The sequence below is a fragment of the Salmo salar genome, chromosome ssa20 (genome assembly GCF_905237065.1).
Source record: "Salmo salar chromosome ssa20, Ssal_v3.1, whole genome shotgun sequence".
Classification (NCBI taxonomy): domain Eukaryota; kingdom Metazoa; phylum Chordata; class Actinopteri; order Salmoniformes; family Salmonidae; genus Salmo; species Salmo salar.
In genome coordinates, this window is record NC_059461.1 from 29,895,258 (window position 1) to 29,915,057 (window position 19,800).

Below are 19,800 nucleotides of genomic sequence, written 5' to 3' on the forward strand. Positions count from 1 at the left end.
CTCCGGATGAAAGTGACGAGAGCAACAATGAAAACGATCCAATATCGGATGAAGCAATTCTGAGGCTATTCAACTCCGACACATTTATTTTTGTTACAAGCCGTGTTTCGTTAAAGCCTATTTATTTTTGTTACAAGCCGTGTTTCGTTAAAGCCTATTTATTTTTGTTACAAGCCGTGTTTCGTTAAAGCCTATTTATTTTTGTTACAAGCCGTGTTTCGTTAAAGCCTGTGTAAAGTTCATTTGTTTCAATGTACCGGTAGGCACCTGCGGCTTATAGACATGTGCGGCTTATTTATGTTCAAAAAATAAAATAAATTTTAATTCAGTGGGTGCGGCTTATATTCAGGTGCGCTTAATAGTCCAGAAATTACGGTATATATATATAGTCCTAACATCAGCCTGAAAATTACGAAGAAATACACATACAAGTTTGTTTTACTATCCTTGCTGGGATCAAACAATTGATTCCCATTCAAAATCCTATTTCCCTAACTCTAACCCAACCCTAATCCTAACTCCTTAACCTAAACATAATCCCTAACCTTAATTGTAACCCTAAACCTAAAATAGCCTTTTTCCTTGCGGGGATCGTCAAAATGTCCCCGCTTGTCCAAATGTTCCTTGCTTTACTATCCTTGTGAGGACTTCTGGTCCCCACAAGGATAGTAAAACCACACACACACACACTCACACTCACACACTCACTCACTCACTCACTCACTCACTCACTCACTCACTCACACACACCTTCTGTACTCGCGATAGAATATGGGGGCGGGAGCATGAAAGAGAAAATGAAAGCAGAGTCAAAGAGCAAGGGAAGGATGATGAAGCTAACATGAGGTAAACGAATACAAACATGGAATTAACCTCCATTCTAGACCTCCCCCAACTCAGGAAACAACTGGGGTGCTAAGGCAACATGATTACTGCTCTATTGTGATAGTGCTGAACTTACTAATGTTAAAACAAAGTTATTTTGCTGTTTTGCAGGGCATGATTCTGTGTGTGGAGTGAGTTTGCGCAGAGATGGGCAGTATTTCTGTTACATGTATTTGAAATATGTATTTCAATTACTTTTAAGAATTTTGTAATTTGTATTACACTGGGCTGAACTACACTCCAATGTATTTTGTTAAAAGATACTTTCAAGAGCTGTATTTTGTATTTTCAAAATGCCATTTTTGTTCACCATTTGGTGGCCCCCTTTCACCCTACATTGGTATCAGAAGTCTGATGGCACTATGGTGTGATGAGAGCGTCCGCTAAATGAACTAACTATAAATGTACATATATTTAAAAATGAACAATTGCAAAGCATGCTGAGTATTATTCTACTGAGCTCCGCCCCGAACAAAGCCAATAATTAATACCTAGTGTATTTTGCAGTTCATTTTGGTTTGTTCATTTTCACATATACACTTACATTTTGGCCATTTAGCAGACACTCTTATCCAGAGTGACTTACTATTTACAGTCAGTGCATTTAACTAAGGTAGATAAACAACAACATATCACAGTCATAGCAAGAATACCTTTCTGTAACCTTTACTGAGAATGTTGTTGCTGTTTGGGCCGGCTACTTGCAAATGTATTTCTGTATTTTAAAATAGAAAATACATGTATTTGAATTAAATACATTAAAAATACTTGTATTTTGTAGTTTATTTTGATACATTCATCTTTATGGTATTTTGTGCTTTAATTTTGTAATTGTATTTGGTCATTTTTGCCCATCGGTGAGTGTGCATTTGTGTGTGTCTATCCCAGTTTGAACTCAGTAGCCGTACCAGATTACAATGAAAGCCCTGGACAGCTATAGTGTAACTCTTCAACCAACTATCTCTTCCACTCACCATGTTATTTGTTGACATGTAACACACTGGGCTTGCTGTCTGGGCTGTAAGCGTGTGTATCATAGCATAGAATAGATAGTAACCTTTAACGACCTGACCAAAATGTGAGTTGTTCAGCTTCTTGGATTTATAAAATCAGACAGAATCAATACAACATATTAACACCTCACTGTGTGAGATCCTAGATGAGATTCACTGTTGCTGTTTTTAAATAACAATAACATAGCTTCTTCTTCTGTCTTCAGGTTCGAGAAAGAGCTGCTGAATATTTCAAGTCAATTCTCCTGGCCTGTTGCTGTAAGCTTAGACTACACTCCTCCTGAAGTCTAATGATTAACAGATATCTACGTTCTGAAAACAAACGGAATGCCAGTACACCATTTGCTGCCCTTGAGTGATCTTTAGTATCCTTATCTTTACAGTAGTCAGCCAACAACTTTTCCACCATAATGTTCTGGGTCAGGTTCTTGTTTCTGGCCCTCCTGTCTCTGGCTGGTGTGACCCAGACCTCCTCTAGCCCAACCCAGGCCTCTGAGCCCCCTAACCCTACTGAGGAGCAGCCTCCCTTGAATACGGGAAGCCTCTCATTCCCTTGGAGCCACCTCCGTCTTCCGGAGTACATTGTTCCGCTCCACTATCACCTCCTGCTCCACCCTAACCTCACCATACTCAGCTACATCGGTACAGTCAGAATAGAGCTCCAGGTTCAGAACAATACCAACTGGGTGGTGCTGCACAGCAAGGGGCTTCGTATCACTACAGCAACTGTGCTGGACCAGAACCTGGCTCACCTGTCAGACCAGGTAAGCTACTCCCTTAGCACTAAACTATCATGCCCAGTTTCTAACAACGTTCCCACTTCTGCCTTCTCTGACAACTCTGTCTAATGACTACCATGTGTGTGTTCCTGTTCGTGTGTGTGTTCCTGTTCGTGTGTGTGTTCCTGTTCGTGTGTGTGTTCCTGTTCGTGTGTGTGTTCCTGTTCGTGTGTGTGTTCCTGTTCGTGTGTGTGTTCCTGTTCGTGTGTGTGTTCCTGTTCGTGTGTGTGTTCCTGTTCGTGTGTGTGTTCCTGTTCGTGTGTGTCCTCAGGTTCTCCCTGTTCTCCACAACCCTACCCATGAGCAGGTTGCCATATTCTCTCCCAGAGCGCTCACTGGTGGGCAGAAGTACTTCCTGTTTCTGGAGTTTGGGGCAGATCTAGGAGAGGGCTTCTATGGCTTCTACAGGAGCACCTACAGAACCAGCACCGGAGAGACACGGTACGGAATGTGTGTACTTGTTTGCGTGTGTGTATATATGTGTGTGTAAGGTATACTAAATGTACACGGGCTCTGTGTAGGCTACCTCACTCTCCATCTCCATGTGGGGGAGAAAGGCTGACACTCCTCATATAAACACAGAAACTACTTGTGGAGAGACATCACATGAAACTCCTTGTATTTTCTCTTTCTCTCCCGCCATTCCACCATCCCTCCTATCTCCCCTACCTCTATCTCTCCAGGACCCTGGCCTCCACTCATTTTGAGCCCACCAGTGCTCGGATGGCGTTTCCCTGTTTTGATGAGCCTAGTATCAAGGCTAATTACTCTATCAGTATCAGGAGGAGCCCAGCACACACCGCTCTGTCCAACATGCCTGTAGTGAGTAAACACACACACACACCATGGTGGAGATGTAAGACAACATGGTGGCAGGCAGATCATAGTGTGTTAGTGTACAGTGCCTTCAGAAAATATTCACACCACTTGACTTTTCCCACATTTTGTGTTACAGCCTGAATTTAAAATAGATTAAATTGAGTTTTTTTTAATTGGCCTACACACAATACCCCAAAATGTCAAAGTGGAATTATGTATTTCGACATTTTTACAAATGTACTACAAATGAAAAGCTGAAACGTTTGAGTCAATAGGTATTCAACCCTTTTTTTATGGCAAGCCTAAATAAGTTCAGGTGTAAAAATGTGCTTAACAAGTCCCATAATAATTTACATGGACTCTGTGTTCAATAATACTGTTTAATATTATTTTTTAATGACTACCTCACCTATAATTATCTGTAAGGTCCCTCAGTTGAGCAGTGTATTTCAAACATAGATTCAACCACAAAGACCAAGAAGGTTTTCCAATGCCTCACGAAGAAGGGCACCTATTGATATATGGGTCAGATATTGAATATCCCTTTGAGCATGGTGAAGTTATTCATTATACTTTGGATGGTGTATCAATACACACAGTCACTACACAGATACAGGTGTCCTTCCTAACTCAGTTGCTGGAGAGGAAGGAAACCGCTCAGGGATTTCATCATGAGGCCATTGGTGACTTTAAAACAGTTACAGAGTTTAATGGCTGTGATAGGAGAAAACTGAGGATGGATCATTATCATTGTAGTTACTTCACAATACTAACCTAAATTACAGAGTGAAAAGAAGGAAGTATGCACAATATAAATGTATTCCAAAACATGCATCCTGTTTGCAACAAGACACTAATGACTTAAATGTAAATGTAAATGTAAAGTAATACTGCAAAAAATGTGGCAAAGCAATTCACTTTTTATCCTGAATTCCAAGTGTTATGTTTGGGGCAAATCCAATACTACACATTACTGAGTACCACTCTCCATATTTTCAAGCATAATGGTGGCTGCATCATGTTATGAGTATGCTTGTAATCATTAAGGACTGCAGAGTTTTTCAAGACAAAAAATAAATGGAATGGAGCTAAGCACAGGCAAAATCCTAGAGGAAAACCTGGTTCAGTCTGCTTTCCACCAGACACTGGGAGATTCATTTACCTTTCAGCAGGACAATAACCTAAAACACAAGGCCAAATCTACACTGGAGTTGCTTACAAGAAGACAGATAATGTTCCAGAGAGGCCAGGTTACAGTTTTAACATAAATCAGCTTGAAAATCAATGGCAAGACTTGAAAATGGTTGTCTATAAATGATCAACAACCAATTTGACAGAGCTTGAAGAATTTTTTAAAGAATAATGGGCAAATATTGTACAATCCAGGTGAGCAAAGCTCTTAGAGACTTACCCAGAAAGACTCACAGCTGTAATCACTGCCAAAGGTGATTCTAACATGTATTAACTCAGCGGTGTGAATACTTATGTAAATGAGATATTTCTGTATTTCATTTGAAATAAATTAGCAAACATTTCTAAAAACATGTTTTCACTTTATGGGGTATTGTGTGTAGACGGGTGAGAAAGAAATTCATTAATCAATTTTGAATTCAGGCTGTATCACAACAAAATGTGGAATAAGTTAAGGGGTATGAATACTTTCTGAAGGCACTGAACATTACAATGTGTGTGTGTTTTCCCTCTAGGAGCAGACAGAGGTCCTGGATGATGGACTAATGGAGGATCGTTTTGCTGTGAGTGTGAGGATGAGCTCCTATCTGGTGGCCTTCATCGTGTGTGACTTCAGATCTGTCAGCGCAACAACTGCCTCAGGGGTCAAGGTAGGTATGACTGGGGGCAGGGGTCAAGGTAGGTATGACTGGGGGCAGGGGTCAAGGTAGGTATGACTGGGGGCAGGGGTCAAGGTAGGTAGGACTGGGGGCAGGGGTCAAGGTAGGTAGGACTGGGGGCAGGGGTCAAGGTAGGTAGGACTGGGGGCAGGGGTCAAGGTAGGTATGACTGGGGGCAGGGGTCAAGGTAGGTTTGACTGGGGGCAGGGGTCAAGGTAGGTATGACTGGGGGCAGGGGTCAAGGTAGGTATGACTGGGGGCAGGGGTCAAGGTAGGTAGACTATCGGCAGGGGTCAAGGTAGGTATGACTGGGGGCAGGGGTGTGTATGTGGGTGTGTGTACATGTATGTACGTGCAGTGTGTGTGTGTGTGTGTGTGTGTGTGTGTGTGTGTGTGTGTGTGTGTGTGTGTGTGTGTGTGTGTGTGTGTATGTGTATGTGTGTGATTTCAGAACATGATGTTAATAATGTTTCAGGTTTCTGTCTATGCTGCTCCAGAAAAATGGCAGCAGACCCATTACGCTCTGAAGGCTGCAGTCAAACTACTGGAGTTCTACGAGAAATACTTCAACATCAGCTACCCACTACCTAAACAAGGTAACTAAATATATCAACATCAACTACCCACTACCTAAACAAGGTACTGAAATATATCAATATCAACTGCCCACTACCTAAACAAGGTACTGAAATATATCAATATCAACTGCCCACTACCTAAACAAGGTACTGAAATATATCAATATCGACTACCCACTACCTAAACAAGGTACTGAGATATATCAATATCAACTACCCACTACCTAAACAAGGTACTGAAATATATCAATATCAACTACCCACTACCTAAACAAGGTACTGAAATATATCAATATCAACTACCCACTACCTAAACAAGGTACTGAAATATATCAATATCAACTACCCACTACCTAAACAAGGCAACTATACTGAACAAAAATATAAACGCAAAATGTAAAGTGTTGGTCCGATGTTTCATGAGCTGAAATAAAATATCCTATAAATGTTCCATATGCACAAAAAAATTTCATGGCAAGTATATTCATTTGAACCAGTTTGCTGCAGCAGGAAAATAATTGTACAGCAACAGGAAATGGGAATTATTATGTGGATTATAATTAATGTACAATTTGGTAGGGGTTGATACATTTTTCGTAAGGGAAAATCAAGTCAGACATTTTTAAACTGCAAATACTACAAGTTCTCCTGCAACAGGGTGATCAAATTAAGATCCTACATCTGTATCTATTATTTTGAATGCTAGACAGTGAATAAAATTATTTAATATATTATATAGATCAATAAAAACAAAGAAGGCTATTATTTTTACTAGTATAATGTGTGTTTCTCAGTTTTATGTCATTGGTGTTATCACATTGAACGTAACTGATTACAAAGATATCAAGTTCCACATTTCAAGTTTTATTAATCGTATGTAAGGCGAACACATGGTTTACACCGTCCAACAACATGCTTACTTGCAGGTTCCTTGTCTACAATGCAACAACAATAAGAAATAATAAAATATAAGAATATGAACATAAAGTAAATGGCTCAGTAGAATATATAAATATTTCAGCATCACTATAATACAGGAAGGCAGTATTTAGCAATCTAATAAGAGTATGGTAGCAGTTGTGATGTGTATCATGAATGAGTGTGTGTGTGTGTGTGTGTGTGTGTGTGTGTGTGTGTGTGTGTGTGTGTGTGTGTGTGTGTGTGTGTGTGTGTGTGTGTGTGTGTGTGTGTGTGTGTGTGTGTGTGTGTGTGTGGATGAGTGTGTGTGTGTGGATGAGTGTGTGTGTGTGGATGAGTGTGTGTGTGTGGATGAGTGTGTGGATGAGTGTATATCTGGATGAGTGTATGCGTGAATAAGTGCAAATATACAAGGGCTTTGAGCATTTTCTCCAGTGGCAAACAGTTATTGGGGGAGGGATATTAAAAAAATGGATTAGCTAATCACACCCTTTTAGTATATCATCAATTTGAGACTTCCATCCCTCTGATAAGTTAGTGTGTGTAAATCTGAAGTGTCACTTGGTATTAGTCAATTGAAATGAAGTGGAAATAACATTGTAAGCAAAATGATTAATCACATCACTTTAGTAAATGTCTTTTAAAGGTTTGATGACCTTAGATTTGAGCATTTAAGGCCTGCATTTCAGAAAATCCTAATTTATCTAAAATGTCTCATTGGTGTTACCATCATTGATCTTACAACTCCTACTGGTGTCACAATGTTATCATAATGGTACACATTATTTAAAGTCATTAAGCTATCATATTGGTTATTTTAGAATGGGAAGATGTACCCAAATACATTTAAATACAAATCTAGAAAAATGAAGTAACATTTTTCCAAAATGCCTTGCCCAAAGGCCACCGTAATTCAAGAACAACACAGTTGCTTAAACAAGACAATCATTCTTAAGTTACTGCCTGCCTCCCCCTCCAGACCTGGTTGCTATCCCAGACTTTCAGTCCGGAGCAATGGAGAACTGGGGTCTGATCACCTTCAGAGAGACCAGCCTGCTCTACGACCCCACCACCTCCTCAGCCTCTGATAGGCTCTGGGTTACCAAGGTGATCGCCCATGAGCTCGCCCACCAGGTAAGAGTCAGACAGGTTACGTTCACAGTGTAGAACAGGAAGTAGCCAGTCATGGCAATGATTTTGATTTTATATGATATGACTACAATGACATGAAGAGGGATTAACAGTGATGGCATGAACCTCTGGATTCTTCAGGAAGTTTACCTGCACTAGAAGACAAATGGAACTCCTCTCTTCTCTTGACATCTCTCATTGTCTGTCCTCGCCTGCCTGCCTGCCTGCCTGCCTGCCTGCCTGCCTGCCTGCCTGTCTGTCTGTCTGTCTGTCTGTCTGTCTGTCTGTCTGTCTGTCTGTCTGTCTGTCTGTCTGTCTGTCTGTCTGCCTGTCAGTGGTTTGGGAACCTGGTGACCATGGAGTGGTGGAACGACATCTGGCTGAATGAGGGCTTCGCCACGTACATGGAGTACATCTCAGTGGACACCACATACCCCAAACTCAGAGTGGTATGATCCTGTTACTCACTTGTTGTACACATCCCTAGCCCGAGTTCACAATATGAATGTTTCAAATGATCTAGACATGTCCCTGAGGGAAATTCCTGTTGAAACTGTGCCTTTTTTAATCTCTTAGGAGGACTATCTTCTGGACACCTGCTTTGTTGCGATTGGTCGAGACTCTCTAAACTCCTCCCGCCCCATCTCCAGTGTAGCTGAAAGCCCTACACAGATTAAAGAGATGTTCGACACAGTATCCTACAATAAGGTAGAAAATCACGCATACACACAAGCACACGTTTTCCATTTCATAGCTTTCATCAACCCTGTCTTTACTTCAAGTGAGGGAGTAAGGATTCATGTCTAAAGTATTTGATCAGGCCCCCAGTGTTGATGTACTTTGTTGTTTGTTCCACCAGGGGGCATGTGTCCTGCACATGCTAAGACACTACCTGACTGACCAAGTGTTCCAGAGTGGAATCATGCGTTACCTTCGCAGGTACAGCTACAGCAACGCTCGCAACCAGGACCTGTGGGACAGCCTGGCAAACGTTCGTAGATCAATCAAATGATACATCATTTTTTGATCCCTGCAGGTTGCTTTAGTGTGAAAATGTGAACTGCTGTGTTGTTGTTCTCAGACATGTCCAGAAGAGGAGTTCACCTCTGGAGGACACTGCTACAGCAACAGCCAGGCAGCTAAGAACGCAGTAAACACACCTCTCTTTACATAACAGTACATTACATTACAAGACCAACAGTCTGACCATTACAAACAGGTACTCTGTAAACGTCTCACCACTGATTTAACTGTGTGATGTTTACCTGTGGGTGTGGTTTTGATGTGTGTGTGTCAGTACCTGTACGCTGGGGAGCACCTGGACCTGACGACCATGATGAACACCTGGACGCTGCAGACAGGTGTGCCCTTGGTAACGGTTGCTAGACAGGGGTCTCGTCTGGTGCTGAAACAGGAGAGGTTCCTGAGGACCACACATCCGTCTGATCCAGCATGGCCCAGCCTGCAGCAGGGGTAAACATACACACACACACTCTCACTCTGATGGTCAGGTGTTGTGAGGTCATATTCCTGCACCTCATCCCTCCCCTCTCTGATCTCTGTGTGTTAGGTACCTGTGGCACATCCCTCTGACATACAGGACTGACACCTCAACTAGCATTCACAGACACCTCATGACTACACTCACAGGTAAGACACCTACTGAGCACACTCACAGGTAGGACACCTACTGACCACACTCACAGGTAGGACACCTACTGACCACACTCACAAGTAGGACACCTACTGACCACACTCACAGTTCGGACACCTACTGACCACACTCACAGTTCGGACACCTACTGACCACACTCACAGGTAGGACACCTACTGACCACACTCACAGGTAGGACACCTACTGACCACACTCACAGTTAGGACACCTACTGACCACACTCACAGGTAGGACACCTACTGACCACACTCACAGGTAGGACACCTACTGACCACACTCACAGGTAGGACACCTACTGACCACACTCACAGGTAGGACACCTACTGACCACACTCACAGGTAGGACACCTACTGACCACACTCACAGGTAGGACACCTACTGACCACACTCACAGTTAGGACACCTACTGACCACACTCACAGGTAGGACACCTACTGACCACACTCACAGGTAGGACACCTACTGACCACACTCACAGGTAGGACACCTACTGACCACACTCACAGGGAAGATAATTGCTTTCTCTCTCCTCAGTGTGGAGCTTGCTGTGGAGTTGATTGACTGGTTGTTTCACTAAATGATTGATTGCTGTGTCTCTTCTCTCCTCAGACAGTGTGGAGGTGGGGGAGGAGGTGGGCTGGGTGAAGGTGAATGTGGACATGGCTGGTTATTACCTGGTCCACTACGATGGTTCAGGCTGGGACGACTTGATACAACTACTGAAGAACAACCACACAGCTCTCAGCTTCATGGACAGAACACACCTCATACACAATGCCTTCCAACTCACCACGTAAGAGACCTGTGTGTGTGTGTGTGTGTGTGTGTGTGTGTGTGTGTGTGTGTGTGTGTGTGTGTGTGTGTGTGTGTGTGTGTGTGTGTGTGTGTGTGTGTGTGTGTCCATGCGATTATGTGAATAGACAACACAAACACTCTTTTGTTTCTGACATCATCTCTCTATAATATTTCTATAGAGCAGGTCGGCTGTCACTCGATAAAGCCTTGGACCTTATTGGCTACCTGCGATCAGAGAGTCACACTGTGCCCCTCCTCCAAGGGTTGGCCTACCTGGAAGCCTTCTACAGGATGGTGGAGAGGATGGACATACCTGACGTCACACAAAACCTCAGTGTAGGCCACATACACAAACACATAGAACAGTAAATACATCTCAAACATTCTGCTTCAATTACATGAAGTTTCAGTTGGGTATGTGTGTGTGTGGTCTGATGTCTTCTCTGTGTGTGGTCTGATGTCCTCTCTGTGTGTGGTCTGATGTCCTCTCTGTGTGTGGTCTGATGTCCTCTCTGTGTGTGGTCTGATGTCCTCTCTATGTGTGGTCTGATGTCCTCTCTGTGTGTGGTCTGATGTCCTCTCTGTGTGTGGTCTGATGTCCTCTCTGTGTGTGGTCTGATGTCCTCTCTGTGTGTGGTCTGATGTCCTCTCTGTGTGTGGTCTGATGTCCTCTCTGTGTGTGGTCTGATGTCCTCTCTGTGTGTGGCCTGATGTCCTCTCTGTGTCGGGTCTGATGTCCTCTCTGTGTGTGGTCTGATGTCCTCTGTGTGTGGCCTGATGTCCTCTCTGTGTGTGGTCTGATGTCCTCTCTGTGTGTGGTCTGATGTCCTCTCTGTGTGTGGTCTGATGTCCTCTCTGTGTGTGGTCTGATGTCCTCTCTGTGTGTGGTCTGATGTCCTCTCTGTGTGTGGTCTGATGTCCTCTCTGTGTGTGGCCTGATGTCCTCTCTGTGTCGGGTCTGATGTCCTCTCTGTGTGTGGTCTGATGTCCTCTCTGTGTGTGGTCTGATGTCCTCTGTGTGTGGCCTGATGTCCTCTCTGTGTGGGGTCTGATGTCCTCTCTGTGTGTGGTCTGATGTCCTCTCTGTGTGTGGTCTGATGTCCTCTCTGTGTGTGGTCTGATGTCCTCTTTGTGTGTGGTCTGATGTCCTCTCTGTGTGTGGTCTGATGTCCTCTCTGTGTGTGGCCTGATGTCCTCTCTGTGTGTGGTCTGATGTCCTCTCTGTGTGTGGTCTGATATCCTCTCTGTGTGTGGTCTGATGTCCTCTCTGTGTGTGGTCTTATGTCCTCTCTGTGTGTGGTCTTATGTCCTCTCTGTGTGTGGTCTGATGTCCTCTCTGTGTGTGGTCTGATGTCCTCTCTGTGTGTGGTCTGATGTCCTCTCTGTGTGTGGTCTGATGTCCTCTCTGTGTGTGGTCTGATGTCCTCTCTGTGTGTGGTCTGATGTCCTCTCTGTGTGTGGTCTGATGTCCTCTCTGTGTGTGGTCTGATGTCCTCTCTGTGTGTGGTCTGATGTCCTCTCTGTGTGTGGTCTGATGTCCTCTCTGTGTGTGGCCTGATGTCCTCTCTGTGTCGGGTCTGATGTCCTCTCTGTGTGTGGTCTGATGTCCTCTCTGTGTGTGGTCTGATGTCCTCTGTGTGTGGCCTGATGTCCTCTCTGTGTGTGGTCTGATGTCCTCTCTGTGTGTGGTCTGATGTCCTCTCTGTGTGTGGTCTGATGTCCTCTCTGTGTGTGGTCTGATGTCCTCTCTGTGTGTGGTCTGATGTCCTCTCTGTGTGTGGTCTGATGTCCTCTCTGTGTGTGGCCTGATGTCCTCTCTGTGTCGGGTCTGATGTCCTCTCTGTGTGTGGTCTGATGTCCTCTCTGTGTGTGGTCTGATGTCCTCTGTGTGTGGCCTGATGTCCTCTCTGTGTGGGGTCTGATGTCCTCTCTGTGTGTGGTCTGATGTCCTCTCTGTGTGTGGTCTGATGTCCTCTCTGTGTGTGGTCTGATGTCCTCTCTGTGTGTGGTCTGATGTCCTCTCTGTGTGTGGTCTGATGTCCTCTCTGTGTGTGGCCTGATGTCCTCTCTGTGTGTGGTCTGATGTCCTCTCTGTGTGTGGTCTGATATCCTCTCTGTGTGTGGTCTGATGTCCTCTCTGTGTGTGGTCTTATGTCCTCTCTGTGTGTGGTCTTATGTCCTCTCTGTGTGTGGTCTGATGTCCTCTCTGTGTGTGGTCTGATGTCCTCTCTGTGTGTGGTCTGATATCCTCTCTGTGTGTGGTCTGATGTCCTCTCTGTGTGTGGTCTTATGTCCTCTGTGTGTGGTCTGATGTCCTCTGTGTGTGGTCTGATGTCCTCTCTGTGTGTGGTCTGATGTCCTCTGTGTGTGGTCTGATGTCCTCTGTGTGTGGTCTGATGTCCTCTCTGTGTGTGGTCTGATGTCCTCTGTGTGTGGTCTGATGTCCTCTGTGTGTGGTCTGATGTCCTCTGTGTGTGGTCTGATGTCCTCTCTGTGTGTGGTCTGATGTCCTCTCTGTGTGTGGTCTGATGTCCTCTCTGTGTGTGGTCTGATGTCCTCTCTGTGTGTGGTCTTATGTCCTCTCTGTGTGTGGTCTGATGTCCTCTCTATGTGTGTTTTCTGCAGACGTACATCCTGTGGTATTTCCGTGGTGTGATTGACCGTCAGACGTGGAGCGACAAGGGCTCTGTGTCTGAGAGGCGGCTGAGGTCGGAGCTCCTCTCTCTGGCCTGCCATCTAGGAGACCTCCCCTGTCTGGAGCAGGCCCAGCGCAGCTTCACACACTGGCTGGACTCCAACAGCACACTCAGGTCTGTCTTGTTTACTGTCTGTCAGCTATCTGAGAGAGTAGTTACATCCCATGGACAGCAACATACAGTACTTTGTTCAATCCCTGACCCAATCAAAGGTGCAAACTTTTCCTGACTGCAGAAGTAAACCATGTCCTGTCTGTGCCTCTCCCTCCACCAGCCTGCCTGCAGATGTAACAGAGACAGTGTTTTCAGTAGGGGCCCAGGAGGACAGTGGCTGGGCGTCTCTCCTCCACATATACACTCTCTCCCTCTCAGAGACACACAAACACAAGATCCTCTCTGCCCTGGCCAGCAGCAGAGACACAAACAAACTACACAGGTACGTATAGTCTTCTATACTCTGTCAATTCAATTCAATATATGACCTTACATTCTGTGTGTGTGTGTGTGTGTGTGTGTGTGTGTGTGTGTGTGTGTGTGTGTGTGTGTGTGTGTGTGTGTGTGTGTGTGTGTGTGTGTACCCCAGGTTGTTGGAGCTGGGTCTAGAGGGGGAGGTGATCCGTACCCAGGACCTGGACTCCCTCATCGTCATGGTAGCCAGGAACCCCAGGGGACATCATCTGGCCTGGAGCTACGTCCAGAAATACTGGAGCACCCTGGTGGACAAGTAGGTGGTAGAGAGGGAGAGGGAGGGGGCTGGGAGAGAGGGGATGGAAGAGACAGGCACAGGGAGAGGGAGAGGGAGAGAGAAACTAACACTCAGGAGGAGAGATAGGTGGAGTCTATCCCTGTGGTAGAGAATGAGAGAGGGAAAGGGAGAAAGATGAACTGATAAACTGGCACTGGTGAAAAAGTAGGTATTAGTCGACCAGCAGTCCCATAGCCTGGGTGCTTTAGCCAACCTGTGATGTTTCCTCTTGTTTCTACCCTGCAGGTTCCAGTTGGGATCGTTCTCTATTAGAAACATCATCATCGGCACCACAGGCCAGTTCTTCTCAACAGAGGAACTCACTGAGGTGAGATTATTGATCTGTTAGTGGCAATATCATTCTCAACAACTAGACCCTGACCCTGGAAATGTATTGTATCAGTAGCAATGTACGAGCGAGGGTGTGTGTGTCCCAAAGCCCACGGCCATGCTTACCAAGAATGTGTGTGTTCCCTAGGTGCGTGTATTCTTTGAGTCGATCCATGAGCAGGCGTCTCAGCTGAGAGTCACTCAGGTTGCCATGGACAACATCCAGAAGAACATCCTTTGGATGCAAAGAAACCTGGGAACTCTGAGGAGCTGGCTGAACCAACACATAGACTGAAGAGAGAAAGGGGGGGGGGAGAGGGGTGGGGAGAGAGAGAGAGAGAGAGCAATAGAAAATGAGCTTGGAGTTTTTTAAAGCTTAATTAGAGCTTTGATTTTTAATTATGAATATTTGGGGGATAATTGAGTGTATATACTTTGGTCATGTTTTTCAGTTTACATCAGGGATTTGGAAATGTTTTTGTTGAATTTGGTTAAGATGTTTGATAATAAAATGTTGTGAAAGTATTATTTGAAGAGCAGTAAGTAGGCCAGGATCATGTTGAATTACACAGAGTAAGAGCAAATTAAATACAAACAAAAAAAACATTTTTAGCTGTGACTGTAGGAGTGGTCTGAAAATGCTAAAACATCACAGGACAGAATGAAGCTTGGCCTCTGCATGGCCTCACACACACTACAACTTCACAGCCACTAGTGGGAACAGATGATAATTTAGTGTGAAACAGATGTGTGTAAACATATTGCGACGTACACATACAGATCTGCTATCTTAATTTGATCACTGTTATCAGCAGAACATTTTAATGTGCAGCAGAAAATGCAAATTGTAGTGTATTCAAGGTTTAAAAAGGCTTCTAAAGTTAGCAATTTCCACTTTAAAACGTCAGACTTGATTTCCCCTATCAAAACATTTATCAACCCCTACAAAAATGTCCATTAATTATAATCCACATATTAATTCACATTTCGTGTTGCTGCATGATTATTGTCCTGCTGTCAGAAGCAGGGTAAAACTAAGATCTGTATCTATGTTGAGAGTAGGTTTAGTTGGTTTCCAGAAGACAGACATATCTTTCACCTATAGTGTTTGCAAGTTGGTTGAATCATATCAAATAAAATGTTATTCGTCACATGCTTTGGAAACAACAGGTGTATACTAAATGCTTACTTACGGGCCCTTCCCAAACATTGTAAGAGAGAGAGAAAATAGAGAAATATTAGAAAAGTAATAACACGTAATAATAAAAGTAACAATAAATACACAATGAGTAACGATAACATGGCTATATACACGGGGTACCAGTACTGAGTGTATCTGTAGGCGGACAAGGTAATTGAGGTAGATATGTACAGTCATGGCCAAAAGTTTTGAGAATGACACAAATATTAATTTTCACAAAGTCTGCTGCCTCAGTTTGTATGATGGCAATTTGCATATACTCCAGAATGTTATGAAGAGTGATCAGATGAATTGCAATTAATTGCAAAGTCCCTCTTTGTCATGCAAATGAACTGAATCCCCCAAAAACATTTCCACTGCATTTAAGCCCTGCCACAAAAGGACCAGCTGACATCAAGTCAGTGATTCTCTCGTTAACACAGGTGTGAGTGTTGATGAGGACAAGGCTGGAGATCACTCTGTCATGCTGATTGAGTTCGAATAACAGACTGGAAGCTTCAAAAGGAGGGTGGTGCATGGAATCATTGTTCTTCCTCTGTCAACCATGGTTACCTGCAAGGAAACATGTGCTGTCATCATTGCTTTGCATAAAAAAGGCTTCACAGGCAAGGATATTGCTGCCAGGAAGATTGCACCTAAATCAACCGTTTATCGGATCATCAAGAACTTCAAGGAGAGCGGTTCAATTGTTGTGAAGAAGGCTTCAGGGCGCCCAAGAAAGTCCAGCAAGCGCCAGGACCGTCTCCTAAAGTTGATTCAGCTGCGGGATCGGGGCACCACCAGTACAGAGCTTGTTTAGGAATGGCAGGAGGCAGGTGTGAGTGCATCTGCACGCACAGTGAGGCGAAGACTTGTGGAGGATGGCCTGGTGTCAAGAAGGGCAGCAAAGAAGCCACTTCTCTCCAGGAAAAACATCAGGGACAGACTGATATTCTGCAAAAGGTACAGGGATTGGACTGCTGAGGACTGGGGTAAAGTCATTTTCTCTGATGAATCCCCTTTGCGATTGTTTGGGGCATCCGGAAAAAAGCTTGTCCGGAGAAGACAAGGTGAGCGCTACCATCAGTCCTGTGTCATGCCAACAGTAAAGCATCCTGAGACCATTCATGTGTAGGGTTGCTTCTCAGCCAAAGGAGTGGGCTCACTCACAATTTTGCCTAAGAACACAGCCATGAATAAAGAATGGTACCAACACGTCCTCCGAAAGCAACTTCTCCCAACCATCCAGGAACAGTTTGGTGATGAACAAAGCCTTTTCCAGCATGATTGAGCACCTTGCCATAAGGCAAAAGTGATAACTAAGTGGCTCGGGGAACAAAACATTAATATTTTGGGTCCATGGCCAGGAAACTCCCCAGACCTTAATCCCATTGAGAACTTGTGGTCAATCCTCAAGAGGCGGGTGGAAACCCACAAATTCTGACAAACTCCAAGCATTGATTATACAAGAATGTGCTGCCATCAGTCAGGATGTGGCCCAGAAGTTAATTGATATCATGCCAGGGCGGATTGCAGAGGTCTTGAAAAAGAAGGGTCAACACTGCAAATATTGACTTTGCACCAACTTCATGTAATTGTCAATAAAAGCCTTTCACACTTATGAAATGCTTGTAATTATACTTCAGTATTCCATAGTAACATCTGACAAAAATATCTGAAGACAATGAAGCAGAAAACTTTGTGAAAATTAATATTTGTAACATTCTCAAAACTTTTGGCCATGACTGTACTTATAACTAGGAATAAAGTGATTAGAAAACAGGATAGATGATAAACAGTAGCAGCAGCATATGTGATGAGTCAAGAAAGTTGCAATAAGGGTCAATGCAGATAGTCCAGGCAGTTATTTGGTTAATTATTTAACTAACAATCTTATGGCTTGGGTGTAGAATATGTTCAGGGTCCTGTTGGTTCCAGACGTGCATCGGTACTGCTTGCCGTGACGTAGCAGAGAGAACAGTCTATGACTTGGGTGGCTGGAGTCTTTGACAATTTTTAGGGCATTCCACTGACGCCGCCTGGTATAGAGTTCCAGGTTGACAGAGAGCTCGACCCCAGTGAAGTACTGGGCCATACACACTAACCTCTGTAGCGCCTTGCAGTCGGATGCTGAGCAGTTGCCATACCAAGTTGTGATGCAGCTAGTCAAAATGCTCTCAATGGTGCTTCTGTAGAACTTTTTGAGGATCTGAGGGACCATGCCAAATCTTTTCAGTCTCCTGAGGGGGAAGAGGTATTGTTGTGCCATCTTTACGACTGTGTTGGTGTGTGTGGACCATGATAGATCCTTAGTGATGTAGACACTGAGGAATTTGACGCTCTCGACCTGCTCCACTACAGCCCCGTTGATGTGAATGGATGCGTGCCTGGCACTCTGTTTCCTGTAGTCCACGATCAGCTCCTTTGTCATGCTGACGTTAAGGGAGAGGTTGTTGTTCTGGCACCACACTGCCAGGTCTCTGACCTCCTCCCTGTTGGCTGTCTCATCGTTGTCACTGATCAGGTCTACCACCATTGTGTCATCAGCAAACTTAATGATAGTGTTGGAGTCATGCATGGCCACACAGTCGTGTGTGATCAGGGAGTACAGTATGGGACTAAGCACGCATCCTTGAGGGGCCCACGTCTTGAGGGTCAGCCTGGTGGATCTGTTGTTGCCTTCCCTCACCGCCTGGGGGCGGCCTGTCAGGAAGTCCACGATCCAGTTGCAGAGGGAGGTGTTCAGTCCCAGTGTCCTTAGCTTAGTGATGAGCTTGGAGGGCACTATGGTGTTGAACCCTGAGCTGTAGTCAATGAACAGCATTCTCACATAGGTCTTCCTCTTGTCCAGGTGGGAGAGGGCAGTGTAGAGTGCAATAAATATTGCGTCATCTGTGGATCTGGATCTGTTGGGGCGGTATATGAATTGGAGTGGGTACAGTGTGCCTGGGATGATGCTGTTGATGTGAGCCATTACCAGCCTTCACAAGCATTTTAAGGCTAAAGATGTGAGTGCTACAGAGCGATAGTCATTTAGACAGGTTACCTTTGTGTTCTTGGGCAGAATGGGTCAGGGAGAGGTTGAAAATGTCAGTGAAGACACTTGCCAGCTGGTCCGCGCCTGCTCTGAGTCCGCATCCTGGTAATCCGTCTGGCCCTGCGGCCTTGTGAATGTTAACCTGTTTAAAGGTCTTACTCACATTGGCTACGGAGAGCATGATGACACAGTCATCAGGGATCAGGGATGGAGGATGGAGGGACAGGCGATGAGAACCTCATAATCTCTTCTGTGTTGTCGTGGCAATAGCCAGGAAACCAGTGGATGGGCCTGAAAAATATGAAAAAGCTGTTGGAGCAGTACAGCCAAAGATTGTGGATAAATGAAGATGTCCCACTCAGACCGTTTACTATTGAATAAAAAGCAGTTCCAGTCTGCTTAATGGGGTGGCTCTCCCATAGGCACCAATGCATTAGCAGCTGGGTCTGGTCTGCTTAGTGGATGTCTCACTTTCTCTTCCGTCTCTGGTCGCAGCTTTCTCACGCTGCTAAAACAACTTCCTGAAATCAGACACACAGTTGCAGGGCAGGAGCACTACCTACAGTGCTCTAGCAATTCAAATATCTTGGCTACACTGACCAATAATGAACTTCCAAGCAAATGCACATTTGCAGATGCATACATATGTAATGTTTCTGAAGTGCTGTGACACGCTAAACTGTGTGTGGTGACTGACTGTTAGCAATCTCTTGTTATAAAACTGATTGTTAGGATCCTCGATGCTGATTGGACAAGCAGCGTTCTTAGCCGTGCTGTATTGGCCTTTATAGGCACACTATGCCTGCTAACAGTTCCATCTCATAAATTATCACTGCGTCTCATTTTGCTGTCCAAATCATCTCTTTTATTTATCTCAAGTCACACATTATTTTCATTAAGGACAGGGAAGTAGCCAAAGCTCAGTCACATGCTGGCTTTGGGCCATGGGGACATCGTCTTACTGCATGTGACTCCTGACCTCCTGTACTGTGTGTGTGTGTGTGTGAATGTGTGAGTGAGTGAGAGAGAGAGGAGAGAGAGAGAGAAGAGAGAGAGAGAGAGAGAGAGAGAGAGAGAGAGAGAGAGAGAGAGAGAGAGAGAGAGAGAGAGAGAGAGAGAGAGAGAGAGAGAGAGAGAGAGAGAGAGACAGCCCCCCCCCCGACACATGCAACTCAGAATGCTGAGTGTATGGATTCCTCTCCTAATGGACTAGTAGCCACAGAGACGGTCAGGGTCCTACACAGAGGTCGAACTGTCTTTCAATGCTTATATGAGTATATTACTGACCCGTCTGTCTGTATCACTATTGGTTTGAGACATCACAATCAAGTTTTTTCCCCTGAGATTTGTGAAAGAATCTTCCCATTT

The 19,800-nt window shown here is 44.7% G+C and overlaps 1 protein-coding gene across 2 annotated transcripts; it reads left to right on the plus strand.

The window, feature by feature from the left end:
* Positions 1-755: 755 nt before the first annotated feature.
* Positions 756-14,740, plus strand: LOC106580284 (endoplasmic reticulum aminopeptidase 2). 2 transcript variants are annotated; one of them, XM_045703189.1, is made up of 21 exons: positions 786-846; positions 997-1,016; positions 2,105-2,662; positions 2,949-3,118; positions 3,361-3,499; positions 5,203-5,337; positions 5,822-5,942; positions 7,822-7,976; positions 8,309-8,422; positions 8,550-8,681; positions 8,833-8,964; positions 9,055-9,123; positions 9,271-9,446; positions 9,544-9,623; positions 10,259-10,442; positions 10,624-10,780; positions 13,070-13,254; positions 13,415-13,576; positions 13,724-13,864; positions 14,132-14,213; positions 14,364-14,740. In XM_045703189.1, the coding sequence occupies exons 3-21, from the start codon at positions 2,309-2,311 to the stop codon at positions 14,508-14,510; spliced, it is 2,835 nt and encodes a 944-aa protein (XP_045559145.1). In that variant the 5' UTR covers positions 786-846; positions 997-1,016; positions 2,105-2,308; the 3' UTR covers positions 14,511-14,740. The 2 variants fall into 2 exon arrangements, with proteins under 2 accessions (XP_014016590.1, XP_045559145.1); XM_014161115.2 differs by lacking the exon at positions 997-1,016 and having other exon boundaries at positions 756-846.
* Positions 14,741-19,800: the final 5,060 nt, after the last annotated feature.